Genomic DNA, 23,215 nt, shown 5'->3' with positions numbered 1-23,215 from the left:
AAAGTCTTGATAGCAGACATCGATTACACAAATTCAAATATTTAACGAAAACATCGAATACATCATATTCACTGCAATCCTGATGACGGCCGAATTGTTGTCATGTTTCCCCTGGGGATCTTACAGTGGAAATATGTGTAGTTGGTAAAACAGCATCCGAATTCGAGAAAGCACTTGGTCTATTCTATAGGGAACGGAAACGTTAGTGTAGCCCAATGAACTTGCCACTCACGTTCGTCTAAGGCAATTAGCTTTCGGCCCCTCCAAACAGGGCATTCCAGTTTGGGTGGGTGCTGTGTACTGTTCCCCAGTGAAACCCACACGCAACATATCAGAGTACACAACATGTGTTGAAATGGTTACAGTTTATAAATCTTCTTTTTCTATGTGGTTAGCAGGTAAACAAAATATAAAAGAAAAAAACGCAACTTTATTAAATAATTCGTGCACAACAATCGCTGGAGCTCACGCCTCAGGTATTCCTCCGTAAACGAACTCTGCCGAGACGTCCCCGACGTCCGAACCCTCCAATTCCCGTATACGACCACCGGTGATCACTGAGCGCTCTCTACAGTCGTCTTTCTTCTTCTCGCCCCTCGTCCAACAGTCAGCGAAAACTCCGCTCCCAGACATACAAGAAAGAATAACATTTCTCCCATTGGTTAGTCCCCCGTTATCTGTAGTTATAACTGAAACATAGCTGCTACAGAGAAACCATTAACTCAGCAGTTAACACAACATAGAAACCATTACATTTTTAACATGGCAATTATCCGATTCCTCGTTGACGATACATAATTTTCTGCACAAGAATGAACGAATGGCCAATATCAAACTTCCTCGCAATCGCATCTGCTCCGTAGCTTGAGCAAAGGGACAAAACAGAGACGTATACAGCCTAAGCTTTTGTGGAACACATATTTTTATATATGCAACATTCAGGCTGTGCAGACTGTCTTCCTGCAGTTCAATCTGGCCGTCTTTGAAGAGAACCTTGCGACACAATTCATGAAAACATTATTCAAGTATTTGTTAGCGAGAGAAACCCGACATGCATAACATGACTAGAAAGCAGAGTACACTATGATTTATAAAATAAAATTAATTTAAATGTCATCAAAATTTCATACAGTAAACACCAATTAAAACTAAAATGTCAGAAAGGTGGGAAGATGTGCCTGGAGGCTGTGGAAGTGAGCGAGGTCCTGAATGAATACTTCTCTTCGGTATTCACCAATGAGAGAGAACTTGATGACGGCCAAGACAATATGAGTGAGGTTAATGTTTTGGAGCATGTTGATATTAAGGGAGAGGAGTTGTTGGAGATGTTAAAATACATTAAGACGGATAAGTTCCCGCGGCCTGACGGAATATTCACCATGCTGCTGCACAAGGCGAGGGAAGAAATTGCTGATTCGATGGCTAGGATCCTTACGTCCTCGTTGTCCACGGGAATGGTACCAGAGGATTGGAGGGAGCGGATATTGTCCCCTTGTTCAAAAAAGGAAGTAGTGATAGTCCGGGTAATTATAGACAAGTGAGCCTTACGCCTGGGGTGGGAAAACTACTGGAAAACTTTCTTAGAGATAGGATCTATGGGCATTTAAAGAATCACGGTCTGATCAGGGCAAGTCAGAATGGCTTTGTGAAGGGCAGATCCTCTCTAATAAGTCTGACAGTGTTCTTTCAGTAGGTGACCAGGTATATAGATGAGGATAGTGCAATGGATGTGATTTACATGGATTTTAGTAAGACCTGCAGAAAGCAGAGGGTCGCGGTGGAGGGATTACATTCGTATTGGAGGGTTGTGACTAGTGTCTCCCAACGAGGATTCGTTCTGTGTCCTCTACATTTCGTCATTTTTATAAACGACCTGGGTGTGGGGATAGACGTGTGGGTTGGCAAGTTTTCAGACAGAAAGTTTTCTGGGGTTGTGCATAGTATGGAGACATTGATAGGTTGAAGAAGTGAGCTGAGAAGTGGAAGGTGGTACTCCGAGGAAGGAGAAACTCCGAGGAAGGAGAAACTCCAAGGCTGAGAACAAAATAAAAACCAGGATACATTGAAGTGTGGAGGAGCAGAGGGATCTGGTGCTACACGTCAACAGATCGCTGAAAGTTGCCTCACAGGTAAATAAGGTAGTTCAGAAAGCTTATAGAGTGTTAGCTTTCATAAGTCGAGGGATAGAGTTTAACAGTCGCGGGTTAATGATGCAACTTTATAAAATTCTGGTTAGGCCACACTTGGAGTACTGTGTCCTGTTCTGGTCGCCTTACTATAGGAAGGATGTGGAAGCACTGGAAAGGGTACACAAGAAATTTACCAGGCTGCTGCCTGGTTTAGAGAGTATGCATTATGATGAGAGATTAATGGAGCTTGGGTTTACTCTTTCGAGAGAAGGCGGATGAGTGGAGACATAATAGAGTTATACAAAATATCAAGAGGAACAGATAGAGCGGGCAGGGCACCAGGGCACCACTGCTCAATACCAGAGGACATGGTTTTAAGGTAAGGGTTGGGAAGTTCAAGGAGAGTATTAAAGGAAGGTTTTTTACTCCAAGTGTGGTTGGTGCATGGAAAGTACAGCCTAAGTCATTGTTTGAGGCAGATGCACTAGTGAAATTTAAGAGACTCCAAGATCTATGTTCTAAAGTAACATAAACATTTTTTCAGAATTTTCTTCCTATATCTTTTCTAAATTTTCGTCATCTTTCCTACAGAATAGAAATATCTCAGAAATGAAGACGTCCTAAGGCAATTTAACTTTGAAGGTTGAGGAACACTGACAGGAAATCTACTTCACAATATTTACACATTGCCATTTTCCTTATTTTGGAATGGAATTTTAAATCGACCTATTTTTCTTCTTTGTGACTTTGAATAGGCATCAGGATTCATCGACTGCATATCGAAAAAAAAAATCAAAATATGTCGTTGATCGTTCAGCGTTGATATGAAGGAAAAAGTAAATATTTACACTGACGTCACGTCCGCAGAGTCACTTATATGCCCTTCCTTTGTGCGCAAAATAATGATATAACCATAATCTGTTTTCTTTATTATTATTATTATTATTATTATTATTATTATTATTATTATTATTATTATTATTATTAAGAATAACACCAGTACCTTGAATTTACAACACGTACAATGTCTCAAAAAGGAGGCAAAAAAACTTTTGCCGATAAATAAACCCTACGAAGCAGAAAAGTGAGGAAAAAAAGAGACCCGTTGGAGGTACAACCCCGTAGCCATGCGTCATACAAAAAGCTACTAAAAATAAGCATCACACCTCCAACAAGAAAAATAAAGACATATTAAAAATTACATTAAGCTCGTGGATAATAACGGGCTAATGAGCCCCATCTCTTCTCAAAGTAAAATAAAGATTCGAAGGTTCGACTTCTAATTTTCTCCAAGCTAAGGCACAGCATCATTTGCGAGAAACATTGTGAAAAAGTACAAGCTGATATACCTTTCCATTTCAACAACGTGGTCCTCCTAGCTATCAATATAACAAACGCAATAACATGTTGGTCAAACACAGAAAAACCATGTTTTTTTTGAGAAATTATTCCAAACAGCACAGTCATTTGTTAGGTTGTAAGTTGATTCTGAGTGCATTAGAAATTGTCGAAAAGACTGACTTCCAAAACTATTTTGTATAGAACATGAACAGTACATATATGTCAGTGTAGCTATCTCAGTTTTACATCTAACACAATATTTGTCAACATTGGGAAATATTTTAGAAAGTCTCTCCTTCGTCAAATGGTAACGATGTACCATTTTAAATTGAATCAGTGAATGACCAGGGCACATCGGAGAATCGTTAACCAGCTTCAGAATCCGCGTCCAATGCTCCAATATAAAAATCAAAATGAGTTCCTTCTCCCAATCCTGTTTAATCTTAAGTAAAGGACGCTTATCCCATTGTAATAATAAATTTTAAATTCTTCCAATAGAATCTTTCATCGAGAGGTTCATATTTATTACAGTATTTAACAAGTCAGCCTGCAATATGTAAGGAGAATTACTTAAATATTTTTTGTAAAAAATGTCTAACTGGAAGATATTGTAAAAATGTGAATATGAGAGAGAATACTTATCGATTAATTGTTCAAAATACATTAATCTGCCATTAAGTCCATTAAGGAGGAAAAATGGCTATAAATATCCTTATACATTTTTAGTAATTATAATACCTAAATATCTAAACTAATCCGTAGGTTTAAAAGAAATATTATCATATATAGAGACAGATTCATTTAAAGTAAGTAATTCACTTTTACTAAGATTTATTTTTAACCCGACAAGTCTCCAAATTTATCAAATAATTTTAGCAAAACAGGAATAGATTCTTCAGCCTTAGAGATATATATATATATATATACTTAGAATATTATACCAATAAATAATCAGCGTAAAGATAGAACTTGTGCATGGTCTCATTCACAAAAATCCCATGAATATTCTTGGCTTAACTAAGAGCAATAGCAATGGGTTTTATATTATATTAATTAACAAAGGACTTAATGGACAACCTTGTCTTTTGCCCCGTGAGAGCTGGCAAAAAGGAGACCTATAGTTATTAGTGACAACAGTAGCAAGAGGAGCTTTATATATCATTTAACCCAATTATTAATATTAATACGAAAACCAAATGTTTCTAAAACATTAAATGAATATTTCCAGTCGACTCAATCAAATGTTTTTTTTTCAGCTTCAAAATATACAGCACATTGTGGAGTTTTAGAAGAAGGCGAATATATAATGTTAAGTAATCTCTGAAAATTTGAAAAGGAATAACACCACTTTATAAAACCTCTTTGATCTTTAAGAATGATTTTACCCAAAATACTCTCCAACCGATTGGCCATTATCTGACAGAGAATCTTAGTATCAACTTTCGATACTGAAATAGCTCAGTATGAGGCAGAATCAGTAGGATCTTTATCATTTTTGAGAATTAAAAAAATAGAAGCTTCTTAAAAAGTGGAGGGTAAATCACTTTTCAGAAAATAATCTTTAAACATCTGCAACATATATGGAGAGAGCAATTTTCTATTTTTTGAATAAAATTCTAGAGGATATCCATCAAGTCCCGTGGCCTTACCAGACTGCATGGAAACAATAGCTTTATGAATTTCGGATTCAGTAGTTCGGGCATCAAGAGATTTTTGATACTCAGCAGAAATTTTAGGAAAAGCTATCTTTCGTAAAAAAAAACATTTCAGAAGAATCTACAGGACATTGAGATTTATAAAGTTCAGTATAAAATCTTGAAAAATCTTATTAACTTCTTCATATTCTCGAACTAGGGCACCATCCTTTCTACTAATTCTGAAAATTTGCTTTTTGGCTCCAGCCGATTTTAATTGAGATGCAAGTAGTTTATTATGTTTTATCTCCAAACTTATAATATTGGCTCTTTAACTTATGTAGATAAACTTCAATTGGATGAATTAATTATAGGTTATATTGTGATTGAAGTTCCACCCTTTATAAAAAATATGTCAGTATTAGTGGAAGTCGCATAGATATTATATAACTGTTTAATTTGGTTTGAAATCTTATCTAATTTTGCTTTGGTCTGTGTTTTTTTTTAAAGTTTAGCTGAATAAGAAATATTCTGACCACGTAAAAATGCTTTGAATGTACCCCATGTAATTAATTTACACATAACTTCTATATCATTATTTTTTATTATTATCTGGCTTTCAATAAAACTGATTAACTCAGAATTTTGCAATAAAGTCTGAGAAAGCCCCATGGTGGACGGCCAAAAATGACCTAATCAAATTCAAAGGACAAACCCAAAGGCGCATGATCAGATATAGCAATTGAGGCATGTTTAGCGTTTTTATCATTAGGCTAAAGTCGGAGATCAATTTTAATATAATCGATCCTCTACTATTTTTTTATAAACGTGAATAAAACGAATATTTTCTGTTATCAGGGTGCAAATGCTCCCATAATTCGATCAACTCAAAATCGGTCAAAAAGGAATTAATAACTGACGCACAACGGTTCGGATCATAGGATTTAAACAACAGTCATAATTCCCGCCCATTATCAACATATACTCATTTAAATCTGCAGTAAAGCAAATATTTCTCTTTTTAAAAAATCATCTGATTTAGGACCATACAAGTTAACCAAAACAAACTTTCTATTACAAATTACCCCTTTAGCAATTAAAAATCTGCCATTAGAATCTGATTCAATATCCTCTTGTGTAAATATGTTAAACTTAGTAAAGATAGATACGCCTTTAGTTTTGCACTGAGAAGTAGCACGGAGCTGTATGTCAGTCCACCAGCGAAAAAATCTATTTTGATCTCCCGCACTGATATGCATCTTCTGAGCAAAAATGAGACCAGGTTGGAATCGATTAATAGTTTTAAAAATCTTTTTTCGTTTAGTAGGATGATTCCAGCCACGTATATTCCAGCTTATTACATTAATCCTTTTAACTGCCATACACTAATTTGTATTCCAATTTACTTTATCCACGCGCAGAATACATACCAATACGGAATTATCAAAGATGGCGATGATGAAGAATACAGCCATATAGAAAACACGAATGCTCCGGAACCATCCAATGGGGGAAAAATAACTACGAACTCTAAACCCACCAACCCTCCCAAAAAAGCGAAAAAATCATGTGAAGTAAGATCGTTGCGAAGCCATCAGCCGCTCTGTCGGTCTCGTATCTCCCTCTCACCCGCCAGTACACAAAAAAAAATGATCAATCAAGAAAAACAGTAACGTCTCGACAAAGGAGACTGTTTACATTCCATCATGTATTAAACAGAAATAGAGCCAAACTAATATAATCTCTTAAAGAGAAACAACAGCGCCATCTTAAATTAAGTTTTAAATTCCTAAGAAAATTTTAAATTCGGTTAAAAGGCGCTATGATAAAACAGATAAAAAAGTTAATAGTATATTTAATCGCGGAGCAGGTTCTCTGCCCGAAAAAAAAAGTCTACACTTTATTCCTCTCCAGAGATGCCGCATGATTCTGAGATCCATCATCTATTTGTATTTGTTGATCTAAAATCTTTCCATCTGCAGAGTCTCTTGTGTTTCAGCTCAGTGCAGTTCTGTTTCTTGTCCATTTACCTGCCTGTTTTCCAGAATAATTGTCTATTCATCAATCTGTTATTATAGTTAAAACATTCAAGGCGATGTCATCCTTTGAAGGGTTCTGCTCAAAATCTTGATAGCATATCAGTCTGCAAACAATATATTGAACTAATCAGCAAATGTCAATAAGTAGACTTCTATGACCAATACTGGGTAATATTGCTAAATTTACCATCAAATTATTATTCAATTCTACGGACATAACATGACCAACAGATTTTTTTTCCGGAGTTATGAAATTATTGTGAGATTTTTTTCAGGAAAAATACGATCGTTAAGTAAATAAACGAACAGAAAATACATAAAGAACGAAATACCTGATATCCCTATTAGAATTGCAGCTCTGTTCCATATTCTGCAAATTGCCTGCGGTGAATCGGTTGGCTTGATGTTCATCATGTGTAGAATTGCTCAGGTCCAGCACCATTAGTGAACGATTTCCAGCGAGAGCGCAGAATAGATCTTCCAGACAGTCATCTGTAAGTTTGTTGGATTTCAGTCTGTAATGCAAGTGAAATATTAAAATATGTGCCAATTCAGAGTCTCATTACGTAATTAAAGGAAAATGCGGGAAGACTTAGGCTACTGGAGCCCTCAATACGATTTCTACTGATATCTGTTACATCTCTCTGCCATCCGATCAAGCTCGAAAAGAAGTGTTAAACCAATGGATCCACCATCTTCGAAGCCCTTTCTTTACCATGAGATCCTGATGATGCGCCTTCGTTTAGCCATGTGAAAATTTGGACATCAAACTGTGATTTAAACAGTTTCCTCCTTGCTATTTGAAATTAGCCTTCTTCTTATCTTTAGAGTCTTTGTAGTGTCCTCCATAGAGAAGATTGGTGGAACAGTCGTGTCCAGATTGTTTTTGTGTTTGCAGTTTGTCTCTATTTGCACATTTATAAGGCTTTGATTGTTTATGTACTCTTCCCAATGACCCTGTTACATTTCTTTGCTCTACTGTGAATACAGGCAAGAAAAATCCAGCGCAGGGTAGCATTTGTTGACAAATACCTATGTTGCTAATAACGTTACACTGAACTAGAAATTTTGTCTTTTTTTTTTTGCCTTCTTGGTATTATCTTCTCTGAATTTCCCGCAACGACGTGAGTTGTCTTATTTCTACTTGTATATCTACAGAAACTCCGATTATTTTACTTTTGTTGCAGGCAGACTATCGCACAATTTCCTGTCTTCCAATGAGGCATATAGTCTTTTTTCTAATTTATCCTAAAATATTCCATGTCCTCTAGAGTACCAACAAACTTTGCGCTTTGTACATTAAACTTATAAATATGTTATGCATTCCTGCGGCTTTCTTTCTCATTGAATCAATTCTTCCATTTAAGTTCAATTCCTTTAGAGTGTTATCGTCAAGGTGCCCTTCCAAAAACTTTTAATCAAAGTTCAAACTGAAGGAAATTCTAATCACTGCAATGTTATACTCTCACTGCCTGGTTATTACAGTGGACTATCCATATTTCAATGGAAATCTATGATGATTATTACTATTAATCTGCCACTGTCCATGTGCTAATCTGTCTCCCTGATTGCTTCAGCAAGCGGTCTCATTAATTCAATCAATACAACAATATATTTGCAGAATTTAATCTGAAACCGAAATTTCAATCTTAGCTATGCATCATGAATTCTGTTATATTTAAAGTCAATACCTGTCATGGGATGTTCAAAGACAAGATCTCTTATCATTCCTTCTTCACTACTGTTGACTGGATCTAAATAATCGTTCTCCCCTTAGGTTTGAAAATATACAATTCAAACAATTTCCATCCCTTTTTGATGCCAGCAATATCTACTTCTTCGTGAAATATTAAGCTACCCACTTGCAGACAAAAAATGGACTAGTGGTCGCTCCTCTCCTTTAGATGAAGGGCATGTTTGCAACACCCGTAAGCGAATTTCCGCTGTTACTGTCGAAACAGATAAATCCGTTTCCAATGAAACAGTACTATGAATTGAAACAATTTTTTTACGACAGACCCTGCTTAATCCTTTTATCTGTTTCCCTATTTATTGTTTGCTAACATTCAACATAAAACATATTGTCACAGGTCAGGTGAATATCAACACACACGCTTTTGGACGGGTAAGTCCCCGGTGCCTGACGGAATATTCCCCAGGCTGCTCCACGAGACAAGGAAAGAGATTGCTGAGCATCAGGCTGGCATCCTTGTGCCCTCGCTGTCCACGGGATTGATATCGGAGGAGTGGACGGAGTCAAATGTTGTTCCCGTGTTCAAAAAATGTAATAGGGATAGTCCGGGTAATTATATAACAGTGAGACTTAAGTCTGTGGTGGGAAAGTTGTTGGAAAAGATTCTTAGAGATAGGATGTAGGGGTATTTAGAGAACCATGATCTTATCAGGGACAGTCAGCATGGCTTTGTGTAGGGCAGATGGTGTCTAACGAGCCCAATATTGTTCTTTGTGGAGGTGACCATGCATATACATGAGGGTAGTGCAGTGGATGTGATCTTCATGTACTTTAGTAATGTGCTTGACAAGGTTCAACACGGTAGGCTTATTCAGAAAGCCAGATGGGATGGGGTTCAGGGAAGTTCGGGCAGCTGGATTCAGAATTGGCTTGCCTGAAGAAAGCAGAGGGTCGTGGTGGAGGATGTACATTCGGATTGGAGGACTGTGACTAGTGGTGTCCCACAAGGCTCTGTTCTGCGACCTCTACTTTTCCTGACTTTTATTAGCGACTTGAATGTCAGGGTAGAAGGGTGGGTTGGCAAGTTTGCAGACAACACAAAGTTTGGTGGTGTTGTGGATAGTGTATAGGATTGTCGAAGATTGCAAAGGGGCATGGATTGGACGCAGAAGTGGGCTGAGAAGTGGCAGATGGAATTCAACCCAGAGAAATACGAGGTGGTACACTTTGGAAGGACATATTCCGAGTCAGAGTACGAAGTAAATGGCAGTGGAGTGTGGAGAAGCAGAGGGATCTGGTGGTAAATGTCCACGGATCCCTGAAAGTTGCTTCACAGGTAGATAGGTTAGTTAAGAAATCTTATTAGCTGCTAGCTTTCATAAGTCAAGGGACAGAGTTTAAGTGTCGCGGAGTAATTATTTAGATTAATAAAATTCTTGTTAGGCCACACTTGGAGTATGTGTCCAGTTCTGGTCGCCTTACTATAGGAAGGATGTGGAAGCATTGGGAAGAGGTTCACAGTAGATTTACCAGGATGCTGCCTGGTTTACAGAGTATGCATTATGATGAGAGATTAATGAAGCTTGGGTTTACCCTTTAGAGTGGAGACATAATAGAGGTATACAAGATATTAAGAGGAACAGATGGAGCGGGCAGCCAGTGCCTCTTCCCCAGGGCACCACTACTCAATACCAGAGGTCATGGCTTTAAGGTAAGGGTTGGGAAGTTCAAGTGGGATAATAAAGGAAGGCTTTTTATTCAGGGAGTGGTTGGTGCTTGGAATGCACTGCCTGAGTCAGTGGTGGAGGCATATACACTAGTCAAATTTAAGAGACTACTAGACAGGTATATGGAGAAATATAAGGTGGGTATTTATATAGGAGACAGGGTGTAAGGGGCGGCACAACATTATGGGCCGAAGGGTCTGTACTGTGCTGTACTATTCAATGTTCTACGTTCACACACACACACGTGCGCGCGCAAAACACACAAAAATACTAGCAAATAGAAGCCTCGTCTTGCTGGACTTGTTTTGAGAGATCACATGGTTAAGTCCACATCATGGTATAAATCGGGATGTCTAAATTTGAAAACACAACTGTTGAATGACAAATTACTGCTTACTGTGAAACTTTTAGATGTCTACTCACTCTAGTTGTTTAACTTTGCAATCATCTTTCTTCAAAGCTTCAGAGACACACTTCACCCCAGCATCCTGTAGGTCATTTCCGCTGAGTCTAAACATGCATTGACAGAATAAATAATTAATCGAGGCAAATGGATGCAAAGCAAATTTTCACAATTTATCGCCGCTTTTGATTTTGGCTGTGTGATAATACAGGAAACGTAAATAAAATTTAACTCTGCTTTTCGTTCAATTTAATTATTCAAATTATATGAAAATAAGACTGAGTAGATGTTTTGTAATTGCTAAAAATACAATTTTCCATGCAAATCGTAAATAAAGGATGAAGTATGAAATGCACTTTATTATACACATTCTTCCAAATCAGGATGGGTTTCAAAGTAAATAAGATCGCCACTTCCAATTCCCATTCCTGCACGTCAGCCCTTGCCTTCCTCTATGACGATGATGAAACTACATTCAGTTTGGAGGACAAGCAAATGATATTCCGTCAGTGCAACCTGCAACCTAATGGCTTCCTGAACTTCAGTAATTGCCCAGCCCTCACCATTTCCATTCCCGTGCCCCTCTCTGATCTCATCTCCTTACCTGCCAACAACTCCCTCTAGTGCTTCTGCTCCTGCCCTTTCATGCATGTTCTTCTACGCTCTCCTATGAGATTCCCTATTATCCAGCACTTTATGTCGTTCACCTATCGGTTTCTTTTCTTGTTACTTCGTCTCGCTCCCGGTTTCACCTATCACCTACCGCCTTTATAATTGTTCTCCTCCCCTACATTCTTGTTCCAACTCCTCATTTTTCGTCGAGGCCTGTGAATTGTCTCGACCCTAAATGTCGACCGCTTCCTCTTTTCCACAGAATATATCAGGCCGACTGTATTCCTTCAACATGTTTCGAGTATTCCACAGCAAGAAACTACTTGGTGTCGAGAGCGATGTGTTGCATCATAATTCAACCAGCGCCGAGATGCCCCTAAATCAGAAGCTCAGTTTGATCTCAAGTATTGAAATACAGGCAGAAGATCAGAACTGAGACTTCGTGCTCTCGGCGACGTGCTGCATCCTGATTTACCGAGAGCAGAAATGCCCCTGAATTTGTTCTCCAATACTGAGTGAAAGGCTGCAGACCAGAGAGAAAACACGAGAAAATCTGCATATCCTGGAAATTCAAACAACACACACAAAATGCTGGTGGAACACAGCAGGCCAGGCAGCATCTATAATGAGATGCACTGTCGACGTTTCGGGCCGAGACCTTCGTCAGGACTAACTGAAAGGAAAGATACTAAGATATTTGAAACTAGTAGGAAGAGGGGGAAATGCGAAATGATAGGAGAAGACGAGTGGGTAGGGTAAAACTATGATCTGGAAAGGTGATTGGCGAAAGTGATACAGAGCTGGAGAAGGGAAAGTATCACGGGACTGGAGGCCTCGGGAGAAATAAAGGGGGAGGGCGGAGCACCAGCGGGAGGCGGAGAACAGGCAGAGTGATGGGGGGGTGGAGAGAGAGAGAGAGAGAGAGAGAGAGAGAGAGAGAGGGGAAACAAACAGCTAAATATTGTCAGGGATGGGGTAAGAAGGGGAGGGGAGCATTAACGGAAGTTAGAACAGTCAGTGTTCATGCCATAGAGACGTAGCGTGATCTCCCCCCCCCCCCAGTTAATTTTTTCTGCCCACCAAAGTGTTCATCCAATATCGTACCATTCGTTCCGGCTTGTTTCATGTCACTCTGTACATTCTTATCAATGAACTGACTGAAAAATATTTCAATTGTTCTTGTTGCCTCCTTAAAGCCGATTACGTTGAAGTTCTGATAACTTTTAATTCGTTCCCATCCCACCTGAAATCTGTGTCATCGAGTTCTTAGCATGGGGAAGCACACCGCATATTTCTTTAGAGAAAGTACTGTGTGCATTCACCATATCTGTGCTTCTTATGGATTCATAAGGACCTACATCCTGCCCTGTACTATAATGAATAAGAAGCACCACAAGTGCGATGATGCCATATTTTATTCGGCATTTAAGCTGACAGCAAATTCAAAAAAAATTGATAGAGACCTGAAAGAGACGATAAGAAAAAAAATAAAAATAAACAGGCATAAGAGCAAAGAGATATATTGAAATTTGAATTTTGTCTTTGAAGTTTAGGCTTGTAGACATATGCAGATTCACTCAGTGCCCTTTGTTAGGTAGACGAAGGAAATTCGTTGCTGACATCTGCTGCTGTAGCGCTTCCACTTCAGGACCCGACCTGTTATGCGTTCGGAAATGGCTTTTTGCAAAGCACCGTTGTAATGTGTAATTACTTGAGCTACTGGCTCCTTCCTGTCAGCTTGAACGAGTCCGTCAATTCTGCTCTGATGTCTCTCTTTAACAGTCCGTTTTCGCACCAAATCTGCCACTCACCGGATGAATTTTTCTTTTGTTTTTTTTATTCTCTCTGACCAATTCGTGTAAGCTCTATAGAGTATTGAACATAAACACTTAGGGATTAGGAAGTTCTGAGATATTAGAACCAGTTAACTGAGAGGAGTTCACATGGGCGCTTACAATGGAAGCAACCAAAGTTGTTCCTCTGTTAAATGCAGCTCTTCAGAAAACACTTGCGCATCTTTTCACCACCAATGACCACAATACTCTACACACATACCAAGTATGAAAACAAGTTAAAATTGATCCGCAAACCTTCTATGTCGTCCACCCACACGGGGATTTATATGATTGGCGATAACTTCATTGAAATATAGAAACATAGAAAACCTACAGCTCAATACAGGTCCTTCGGCCCACAAAGCTGTGCCAAACATGTCCCTACCTTAGAAATTAATTGACTTACCTATAGACCTCTAGTTTACTAAGCTCCATGCATCTATCTAAAAGTCTCTGAAAAGACCCTATAGTTTCCGCCTCCACCACCGTTGCCGGCAGCCCATTCCACGCACTCACCACTCTTTAATTAAAAGCAAATATCTCTGACATATCCTCTGTACCTGCCCCCTGCACAATAAACCTGTGTCCTCTTGTGCTAACCATCTCAGCCTTGGGAAAAAGTCTCTGACCATCCACACGATCAATGCCTCTCATCATCGTATACACCTCCATGGAGTCATCTCTCATCCTCCGTCGCTCCAAGGAGAAAAAGCCGAGTTCACTCAAACTTTTCTCATAAGGCATGTTACCCAATCCAGGCAACATTCTTGTAAATCTCCTCTGCACCCTTTCTATAGCTTTTACATCAGTCCTGTAGTGCGGCGACCAGACCTGATCACTGTACCCGAAGTGGGGTCTGACCAGGGCCCTATATAGCTGCAAAGTTACCTCTAAGTCCAATTCCACGATTGATAAAGGCCAATGCACCACTTTCCTTCTTAACCACAGAGTTAATCTGCGTAGCAGCTTTGAGTGTCCTGCGGACTCGGACCCCAAGATCCCTTTGATTCTCCACACTGCCAAAATGAACCACGACACTTATCTGGGTTGACTCCCTCTGCAACTTCTTAGCCCAGTTTTGCATATTATCAATGTCCTGCTGTTACCTCTGACAGCCCTCCACTCTATCCACAACACCTCTAACCTATGTGTCATCAGTAGACTTACTAATCCATCCCTCCACTTCCTCATCCAGGACATTCATATAAATCAAGAACAGATAGGGTCCAAGAAGTGATCCCTCAGGCACTCCACTGGTGATCGACCTCCATGCAGAATATGACCTGTCCACAACCACTCTTTGCCTTCTGTGGGCCGGTCAGTTCTGGATCATCAAAACAACATCCACTTGGATCCCATGCCTATTTACTTTCTCAATAATCTTTGCATGGGGTACCTTATCAAATGTTTTGCTAAAATACATATACACTACATCTACTGTTTTTCCTTCATCAAAGTGTTTTGTCATATCCTCAAAAACTTCAATCAGGCTCGTAAGGCAGGAACTGCATTGACAAAGCCATGCTGACTACTCCTAACCCAAATGTTCATCAATACTGCCTCTCAGCATCTTCTCCATCAACACCTACCACTAATGTAAGACTCACTGGTCCATAACTTGAATAACGAAACAACTACTGCAACACTCAAACCCTCCGGAAACTCTTGCATCCCCATTGATGATGCCAAGATCATCACAAGAGGCTCAACAATCTCCTCCCTTAACTCCCACCGTAGCCTGAGGTTCTTCGCATTCGGTCTCGGCGACTTATTCAGCTTGATGTTTTCCAAAAGATCCAGCACATCCTCCTTCTTAACAATACATCATCAATTATTTCAGTCTGCTGCAAGTCATGATTATAATCACCAAAATCCTTTTCTATAGTGAATACTGAGATAAAGTATTCATTAAGTACCTCTGCTATTTCCTCCGGTTCCGTACTCATAGTCCACTGTAACACTTGATCAGTCATAATCTTTCTCGTTTTATCCTCTTGCTCTTCACATACCAATAGAAGGCCTTGGGGTTTTCCTTAATCCTGCCCGATAAGGCCTCCTCTTGGCCCCACATGGCTCTGCTAATTTCCTTCATAAGCTCCTTCCTATTAATCTTATAATCTACTCGATGGCTAACATTACCTAGCTCTCTGAACCTCCCGTAAGCTGTTGTTTTCTTTTTGAATAGATTTATTACACTACCACAGTTGGCAAGTTTGTTGCTCTATTCTTGTTTTATACGTTGCTAAGTTGTCCGATTAGAAACGTTAGTTCTAAATTCAGCTCCAGTTTCAAGAATGTCCCTGTAAATCCCGTTTCCTTGTCAAGATTCCTCGGATTTGCTGTTCTACATCCGCCTCTACGGCAGCCTCCCCAACTCAGTCGACGTGCCGTTGTCCTGCACTTTGGTTCACTTCAGCCGCCCCGTGCAACAGGACAAACTGGCTGGAATTAATCCAGCGGACAGGAATCCCCTGCAACAATCCCTCGCCAGCCTGTGCTCCCTACTGGGCTTGCACGATCTGCTGCTCCGGGATGTAATGGAGAGCCTTCGTTCCCTATCAGTGAACGTAAGATATGTCAGTGAACAGGTCGACCGAGAATCCGCGCATCTTACCCCGTCGACTCCGGGAACTCTGTCTGACCAGCCCAGTCAGCCTGCTGTGGCGACGTCCGGTGTGCCAACTGAGAGAGCCGCACGTAGTCTGAACCAGAGCCCTACGCCGGAGATCTGGGGAAGTGCCTGTCTTTCTACTGCAATGCTCCTTGGTGTTGGAGCAATAGCCATCCACGTACGTCACGGACAGATCGAAAATAGCTTACATTATGGAGCTACCGCGATTTGGGATAATCAACCAGAGACCTACTCTTCCATGCACATCTTCATCTCCGAAATAAGGAAGATCTTGAGACCATCCAATCACCCTCCATCAAGGCTCACGCAGTGTTGCCTAATACTCCGTGGACATTCCGGAAGCTAGCGGCCGACTGAGGCTGGAATGATGAAGAACTCCAGGAGATATTCCGTCAAGGCCTCTGTGATAAGGAAAAGATCGAGTTGGCGGCTAGGGATAACGCTAACAGCCTGGATTCGGTGATCTTCCTAGCCACCAGGCTGGACAACCGACTTTGAAAACGTCGGAGAGAGAGAGAACCAGTTGTCCTACTCCTTTGTCCAACCCACTGCACGCTTTACCATCTACTCCCAGCTCTAACCTCTCTCCTCCACCCGTTCCTAGAATGGCACCCGGCCCGGCCGTTTCCACCACCCTGGGAAAGGAACCAATGCAGCTGGGACGGAGCCGTCTTTCTCCCGCCGAGCGCCTCCAGAGATTCGGAGCAGGAGATTGTTTCTATTGCGGTCAGTCTGGTCATTTTCGTGCTACCTGTTCCCTTTGGCCAAAAGGGCGGGCTCACCAGTAGAACGGGGGACCCTGGTGAGTCAGACAACATTCCCTTCTGTCGCCCAAACCAGATGCAGGTCCAAGCTTCTGTAAGCTATAGCCAACAGTCCATTGATCCCTTGATCGACTTGGATGCTGAGTGGAACCTGTGGATGAAAACATAGCTTCCCAGTCCGGAATTCCTCGGGAGCCGTTGAGTACCCCTCTGGAATCCCGGGCACTGGAAGGAAGACTTCTGGCCCGAGTCAGTGTCACCACTACTGTCATTGGTTTTCTCTGGGAACCATCGGGAACAAGTATAATTTGACATAATTTTCTCTCTTCAAGCTCCTATATCTCTTGGGTACACCTGTTTAAGCCGCCATAATCCTTGCATTGATTGGTCCACCGTGACGATGGCCAGATGAAGTCCGTCTTGTCACTCCACTTGTCTACAGTCGGCCCTTTCCCCTGTAAGAACCACCATGACCTCATCTGCCGTTGAACCCCCCGGCTTGTCCAGGGTTTCAGCGGAGTACCACGACCTCGGACAAGTGTTTAGTAAACAACGCGCCCTTTCCCTGCCTCCACACCGGCCATACGATTGTGCTATCAACTTCCCCAGAGTTCTTCGACCCACCAGTCGGCTGTATAACATGTCCCAGCCAGTGACAGAAGCAATGTGGGGTTACATCAGCGAATCTCTCGCGACGGGAATTAACCAGCACTTGTCCTCTCCGGTGGGCGCAGGGTTCTTCTTTGTGGGGAAGAAGGATGGTTCTCTCCGTCTCTGCATCGACTACCGAGGCCTAAATCAAATCACCATAAAGAACAAGTATCCACTGCCTCTAATAAGTTCTGCATTCGAACAACTTCACAGAGCCATCATCTTCTCGAAGTTGAACCGATGAAGCGCCTACCATTTGGTACGAACAAGGGAGCAGGACGAGTGGAGGACTGCATTCAATACCCCCTAGGCCACTTCGAGTACTCGGTCCTGCCTTTTGGCCTCAGCAGTGCCCCGGCAGTTTTTCAAGCCTTAATTACCGATGTACTAATAGACTTTAGTAACCGCTTTGTGCTTGTACACCTGGAAGATATCCTAATCTTTCCCAGCAGTCCTCAGCAAGACGTTCATCATGTCCGTCAGGTCCTGCAGAGGCTGGGGGAGAATAAATTATTCGTAAAGGCGCAGATATGCGAATTCCACGTCCCCTCGGACAGCTTCCTAGGTTATATCATCGAGAGCGGACAGGTAAGAGCTGATCCCGAGAAGAACCGGGCTGTGACGGAGTGGCCCTAACCCACGGACCCCACCGGTTCCTGTGGTTTGCGAACTTCTGTCGCCGGTTCATTAGAAACTACAGTCAAGTGGCGGTTCCCCTTACCCGAGTTACCTCACCTGCCACACTTTTCCTTTGGAACTCCGAGGCGGACTCAGCATGGCGGAACTAAAGAGGCGTTTCATGTCTGCTGCCGTTCTGAATCAACCGGACCAATCCTGTTAGTTCATTGTAGAGGTTGACGCATCCGACTCTGGGGTGGGAGTGGTAGTGTCCCACTGTTCCGGCCCGTATCAGAAACTACATCCCTGTGACTTCTTCTCTCGCCGACTTCATCCGCCTGAACGAAATTACAACTTGGGGAACCGGGAGTTACTTGCGGTCAAACTGGTGTTGGTAGAATGGAGTGGTTAGAGTGGGCGGAACACTTATTCATCGTCTGGACTGACCATAAGAACATAGAATATATCCAGACCGCCAAATTCCTGAATTCCTGCCAGGCCCGTTGGGCATTATTTTTTGGCCGGTTAAGGTTTACCCTCACCCATTGTCCGGGGATCAGGAACGGAAAGCCAGATGCCCTCTCATGTCATTACGTTTCCGAGGGGGACCTTTCCAACCCCGAGACCATCCTTCCACCAAACTGACACGGACTCAAACTGACAGTGGCATCGATCCTCCCAATCGCCTCTTGGTAGCCGATTTTGTTCGATCACAGGTTCTCCAGTGGGGGCCTGCCATCCCAGAATCGATAGGGACCTGACCCTCCAGAAGAGACATTTCTGGTGGCCCTTCATTGACGCTGACACCCATTCTTATGTCTCTGCATGTTCCGTCTGCGCCCGTGGAAAAGCCTCCCATCGGCGCACTGCGGGATTATTTCGTCCCCTACCTGGTTGTCCATGGTCACACATCGCTCTAGACTTCTTCACCGGTCTACACCATTTACATGGAAACACTACCGTACTCACTTTGGTGTACCGTTTTTCCAGTCGGTGCATTTTGTAGCCCTCGCTAAACTACTTTCCACGCAGGAGACCGCAAACCTTCTCGTCGCCTACGTTTTCCAACTTCAGGGAATGCCTTCTGATATTGTCTCTGACTGGGGATCTCAAATAATTTCGCAAGTTTGGAGATCTTTTTTTCGAACCCTTGGTGCCTCAGTTGGCCTGATGAACGGGCAAGCGGAGCGGGTCAACCAGGAGTTGGGGGCGCGTTACGTTGTATAACAGCCAAAAACCCGTCTACCTGTAGCAACCATCTCGCATGGTTAGAATACGACCACAACTCTCTGGTCAGCACCGCTACCGAAAAAAAATTGCTTTTGAATGCTCTCTTGGGTAACAGCCCACACTGTCTCTCGCCCAGGAAGAGGATACTGCGGTGCCGTCAGTCCAGGCCCATGTACACAGTTGCCGAAATCTGAGAAGACACACACACATGGCCCTGCTTCGCTCAGGCAACCGTAACCGAAAAAATGCCGGCCGCCATCGACAAACATCCGGCCTATTCCGTCCGGTGGTTACTGGATGCCCACCTTTGGAGCAGGTGTATCCAGTACCTGTTCGACTGGGAGGGGTAGGGCCCGGAAGAGCGATCCTGGACTCCCCGCTCATTCATCTTGGACCATTCTCTCATCCCGGATTTCCACTGGGATCATCCAGACAAGTCTGGGAGGAGGGGTGTCAACTGGAGGCTCCCGTTAAGGGAGTGATACCGTCATGGTGCCTTTTGGTGGTTCACTTTAACACTCCTTTCGCCTTGATTATGCGCTACTTTCAGTCATTATATTTCTAGTTGCTGCTAGTTTACTTAATTACAGTACACCTGCTTTTCATCAGAGACTGTGAAATAAGTACGATGGTGTCACTATCACGGGTTGCCATCTTGCTGGTCTATTCTCGTGTGATACTTCGTTCCCTTTCCCGATTAGAAGAGACAAGCAGCTCTAGTTCCAAAGTAGAACTTGTAAATTGAGTCTCCTTGTCAGGATTCCCATTCTTCTGATTTGTTGTTCTACGTTCACGTCTACGCCAGCATTTCCAACTCAGTCGACGTGCGGATGTCCTGCACTTCGGTTCTCATCAACATTCTCATTGGAACGTACCTATACAGAACTCCACTCAAATATTCTCTGAATATTGCCAAATTTCTTCCGTACTTATCCCTGATAACACCTGTTTCCAATTTGTCTCCAAACTCCTACCTGATAGCCTCATGATTCCCCTTCCTCCAATTAAAGACTTTTCTAACTTGTCTCTCTCTAATGCTATTGTAAAGGAGACAGAATTATGAACAATATCTCCAAAATGTTCTCCAACTGAGAGATCTGATACCTGACCAGATTCATTTCCCAATACCAAATCAATTCCAGCCTTTCCTCTTTTCTGATACCTTCCAAATAATCTGCAGAATACAATGGAAATTCTGAGACCTCCATCCTCCAGGCTACCATCTCTTCTCGCTGTTAGCATAATGCAGCATGTACAGGAGCCATAAGTATCAGATGGTCATGTACGGGAATAGCTATTACATAACAAGCACTAGCCTACCGAACAGGCGTGGATAACTCCATTTCACCACTATTTTGAACTGATTTACTTTCAAGGTCTTCTTTGCTTGTTTGCTATTTGTTACACATCCTGCATTCCGTATAATTTTTATTTGCATTACAATTATTCCTTTTCAGCTTGATTACTTGGCAGCCTTTGTCTGTCGATCTATAATTATTCATAAAATTCGATTGTATTTTTTTTTCCCTAGAAAAGCTTGCAAGAAAATTAATCTGAAAGAAATACATCGTAATATCCTTATTTTGATAATGAATTTCCTTGAAACTTTTGAACGTTGTGTATAATTTTGTTCACACTGTTAAAGAGGTCATTTTGATTCTAAGAACGGGAAGGCGTTTTGCGAGAATGTTGCCGAGAATCGAGAGCCTGAGCTTAAGAACTGAAACAAAGGTCGGAGGGGCATCGTCCTCAGGTGGTTTCTGTTCAAGCTGCAAGATGAGGACAGTTGAGAAAGCTGTAAGACGGACGTTTAAAATGAATTCAGATACATGGGAACATTTCTGAGTGATATTGAGCCTATCGGAGTTCAAAACATCTTGGTTGCCACAGCTAAGTTAGGCCTATGTATAGATTCCATTATATCGTACTATGTGACTCTAAACCTCTGATCTAAGGAAATTCACACCTATACGGATAGCCCGAAAAAGACAGTTCTCTCATTAGCTTCTGAATGCACTCAGCATGCTGTCGTACACAAAGGATAGATGCTTCTTTCTTGTCGCTCTGTTAATTCAACATAAGCACCGCTCTGGCTTAATGCTCCTTGTCCCAGCTTTCGCAACGAAGATTGGAGACTTTCCACCAATATTGGTTTCAACTCAGGCAACCTGTTCATATTCTATGTCTTCTAATATGGTGCAGGTCAATTTTGAACCGGCACAAAAATCCCCTCATAACAAGTGTCTGTCCCAGATTTTGAACAACGTATCTATTTAGAATGCATAAATAGCCCATCGGACATTAGCAAATGGGTGATTGATCCTTAATTAATGTTTCAGAGATCTAAAATCCATTTCAATAGATACGGATCAAATTTGACCCGGAGCAACCTAAATGTAAAAAAAAAATGTCGCACCTGTACAAAAGTATTTTTTTGAAATATCTCAATTTTGCGTATTTTGTGTCACTTAGGAAGTAATCAAATTTCGGGTTAAAATGGCATTTAGGTTGTTTTTACTGCTGTCCTTTTTTAAAGGAACAGTATGTAAGGGTTAAACATTCAATAACGAGCAAAAATATCTCTACTGCGGTCAGTGGCGCACTGACCATTACGTAACCTAAATTGATCCCATCTGTGCGTGCATGAACTACATCTCTCAATGCTTTTCCGTTTATGTCTTTTCCTCAGCAAGGTTCCGAATGGTGAATGCATGTACAAACATAATACGTGTTTCCATTTATACATTGACAGCCAGATATCTTGCGGTCTATACATCACTGCTTAGGAATATAGAGCTACATATTACACGAAGATTTATTTTCAATCTGGAAATAATATATCATAATATTATGTGGAAATTAGCTGCCGGCGACGGTGGTGGAGGAGGATACAATGAGGTATTTTAAGAAACTCTTGGAGAAGTACATGGAGCCCAGAAAAACAGAGGACTGTGTGTAACCCTAGGTAATTTGAAAAGTTGGTACATGTTCGGGTCAGCATTTTGGGTCAAAGGGCCTGTAGTGTGCTGCAGAGTTTCTATGTTTCTAAATCAGGGAACAATCGCCTGAAGGGTACGCAGGAATCCCATTACCTGATAGACAGACACAGCTAACAAATTTGGATCCCCAAAACTATCTCAAAGAATGTTAAAAAACGCAAAAAACCATGTTGGCGTTTTCAGCGATATATTTAAGTCATGAAACGAATGCGTACATAAACTAATTCTGATAACAATTTTGTGCTATCAACCAGTCATTATATAGTTGGAGGAGAGCAGTTTAAATGCTTTCAAATTCCACTCTAGACAGTCGATTACTAATCCATCTTGGCTTTACGCTTGCCCAAACTGTATCTTACCTGTTCGGTGAGATGCTCAGGCTGATATAGCCAATGACATGAAATGAATATCGGAAAACAATTTCAGAGAGAACATTGCAATGCTACTTAATATAAAGATGCATTATGACAGTAGTTTAATGTGAAACTAAGTGTACGCAGGTAAATTGCACAGCTTCGTTAATGGGCAAACTATTTGGAATAGTAATTGTATAAATCATGAGAACTGAATTTTGATGCACAGATTCAAGGTTTGAAGATTTCGCAGATGTAAATTGAATTTGTAATACTTATAAATAAGAAAATCCCTTGTCTGTTAATATTGAAATTAAGCGGCTTGTGAAATAGACGGAATCAGCGAAGGTTTACATTGACTCAATAGACAGTTCTTGAGGTACTTCTCCAAGTATCATTGTTTAAACAATTTTATTTGCATTTGTTTGTCACATAGTCCCTGTGACCACGTGGGTGTCCTGCAGGTGCTGAGTCATTTTCAAATTTTACAAAGACAGGCCAGTGAAGGAGTTATTAGGTCATAGTAAATTGTCTTTGAATAGTCGGTTATCAAGT

At 41.4% G+C, this 23,215-nt stretch overlaps 1 protein-coding gene across 3 annotated transcripts in view; it reads right to left on the bottom strand.

The window, feature by feature from the left end:
• Positions 1–6,401: 6,401 nt before the first annotated feature.
• Positions 6,402–23,215, bottom strand: part of LOC132386050 (uncharacterized) — a 158,051-nt gene continuing 141,237 nt past the window's right edge. For all 3 annotated transcript variants that reach the window (XM_059958340.1, XM_059958342.1, XM_059958341.1), the window contains 3 exons: positions 10,987–11,073; positions 7,476–7,658; positions 6,402–7,247 (listed from right to left, as the gene is read on the bottom strand). In XM_059958340.1, the coding sequence (XP_059814323.1) occupies positions 7,166–7,247; positions 7,476–7,658; positions 10,987–11,073 (352 nt within the window). In that variant the 3' untranslated portion in view covers positions 6,402–7,165. The remainder of the gene's footprint in view (positions 7,248–7,475; positions 7,659–10,986; positions 11,074–23,215) is intronic.

This window comes from Hypanus sabinus, unplaced genomic scaffold (genome assembly GCF_030144855.1).
Source record: "Hypanus sabinus isolate sHypSab1 unplaced genomic scaffold, sHypSab1.hap1 H_1, whole genome shotgun sequence".
Classification (NCBI taxonomy): domain Eukaryota; kingdom Metazoa; phylum Chordata; class Chondrichthyes; order Myliobatiformes; family Dasyatidae; genus Hypanus; species Hypanus sabinus.
This window is presented reverse-complemented; position numbering and strand designations above follow the sequence as displayed.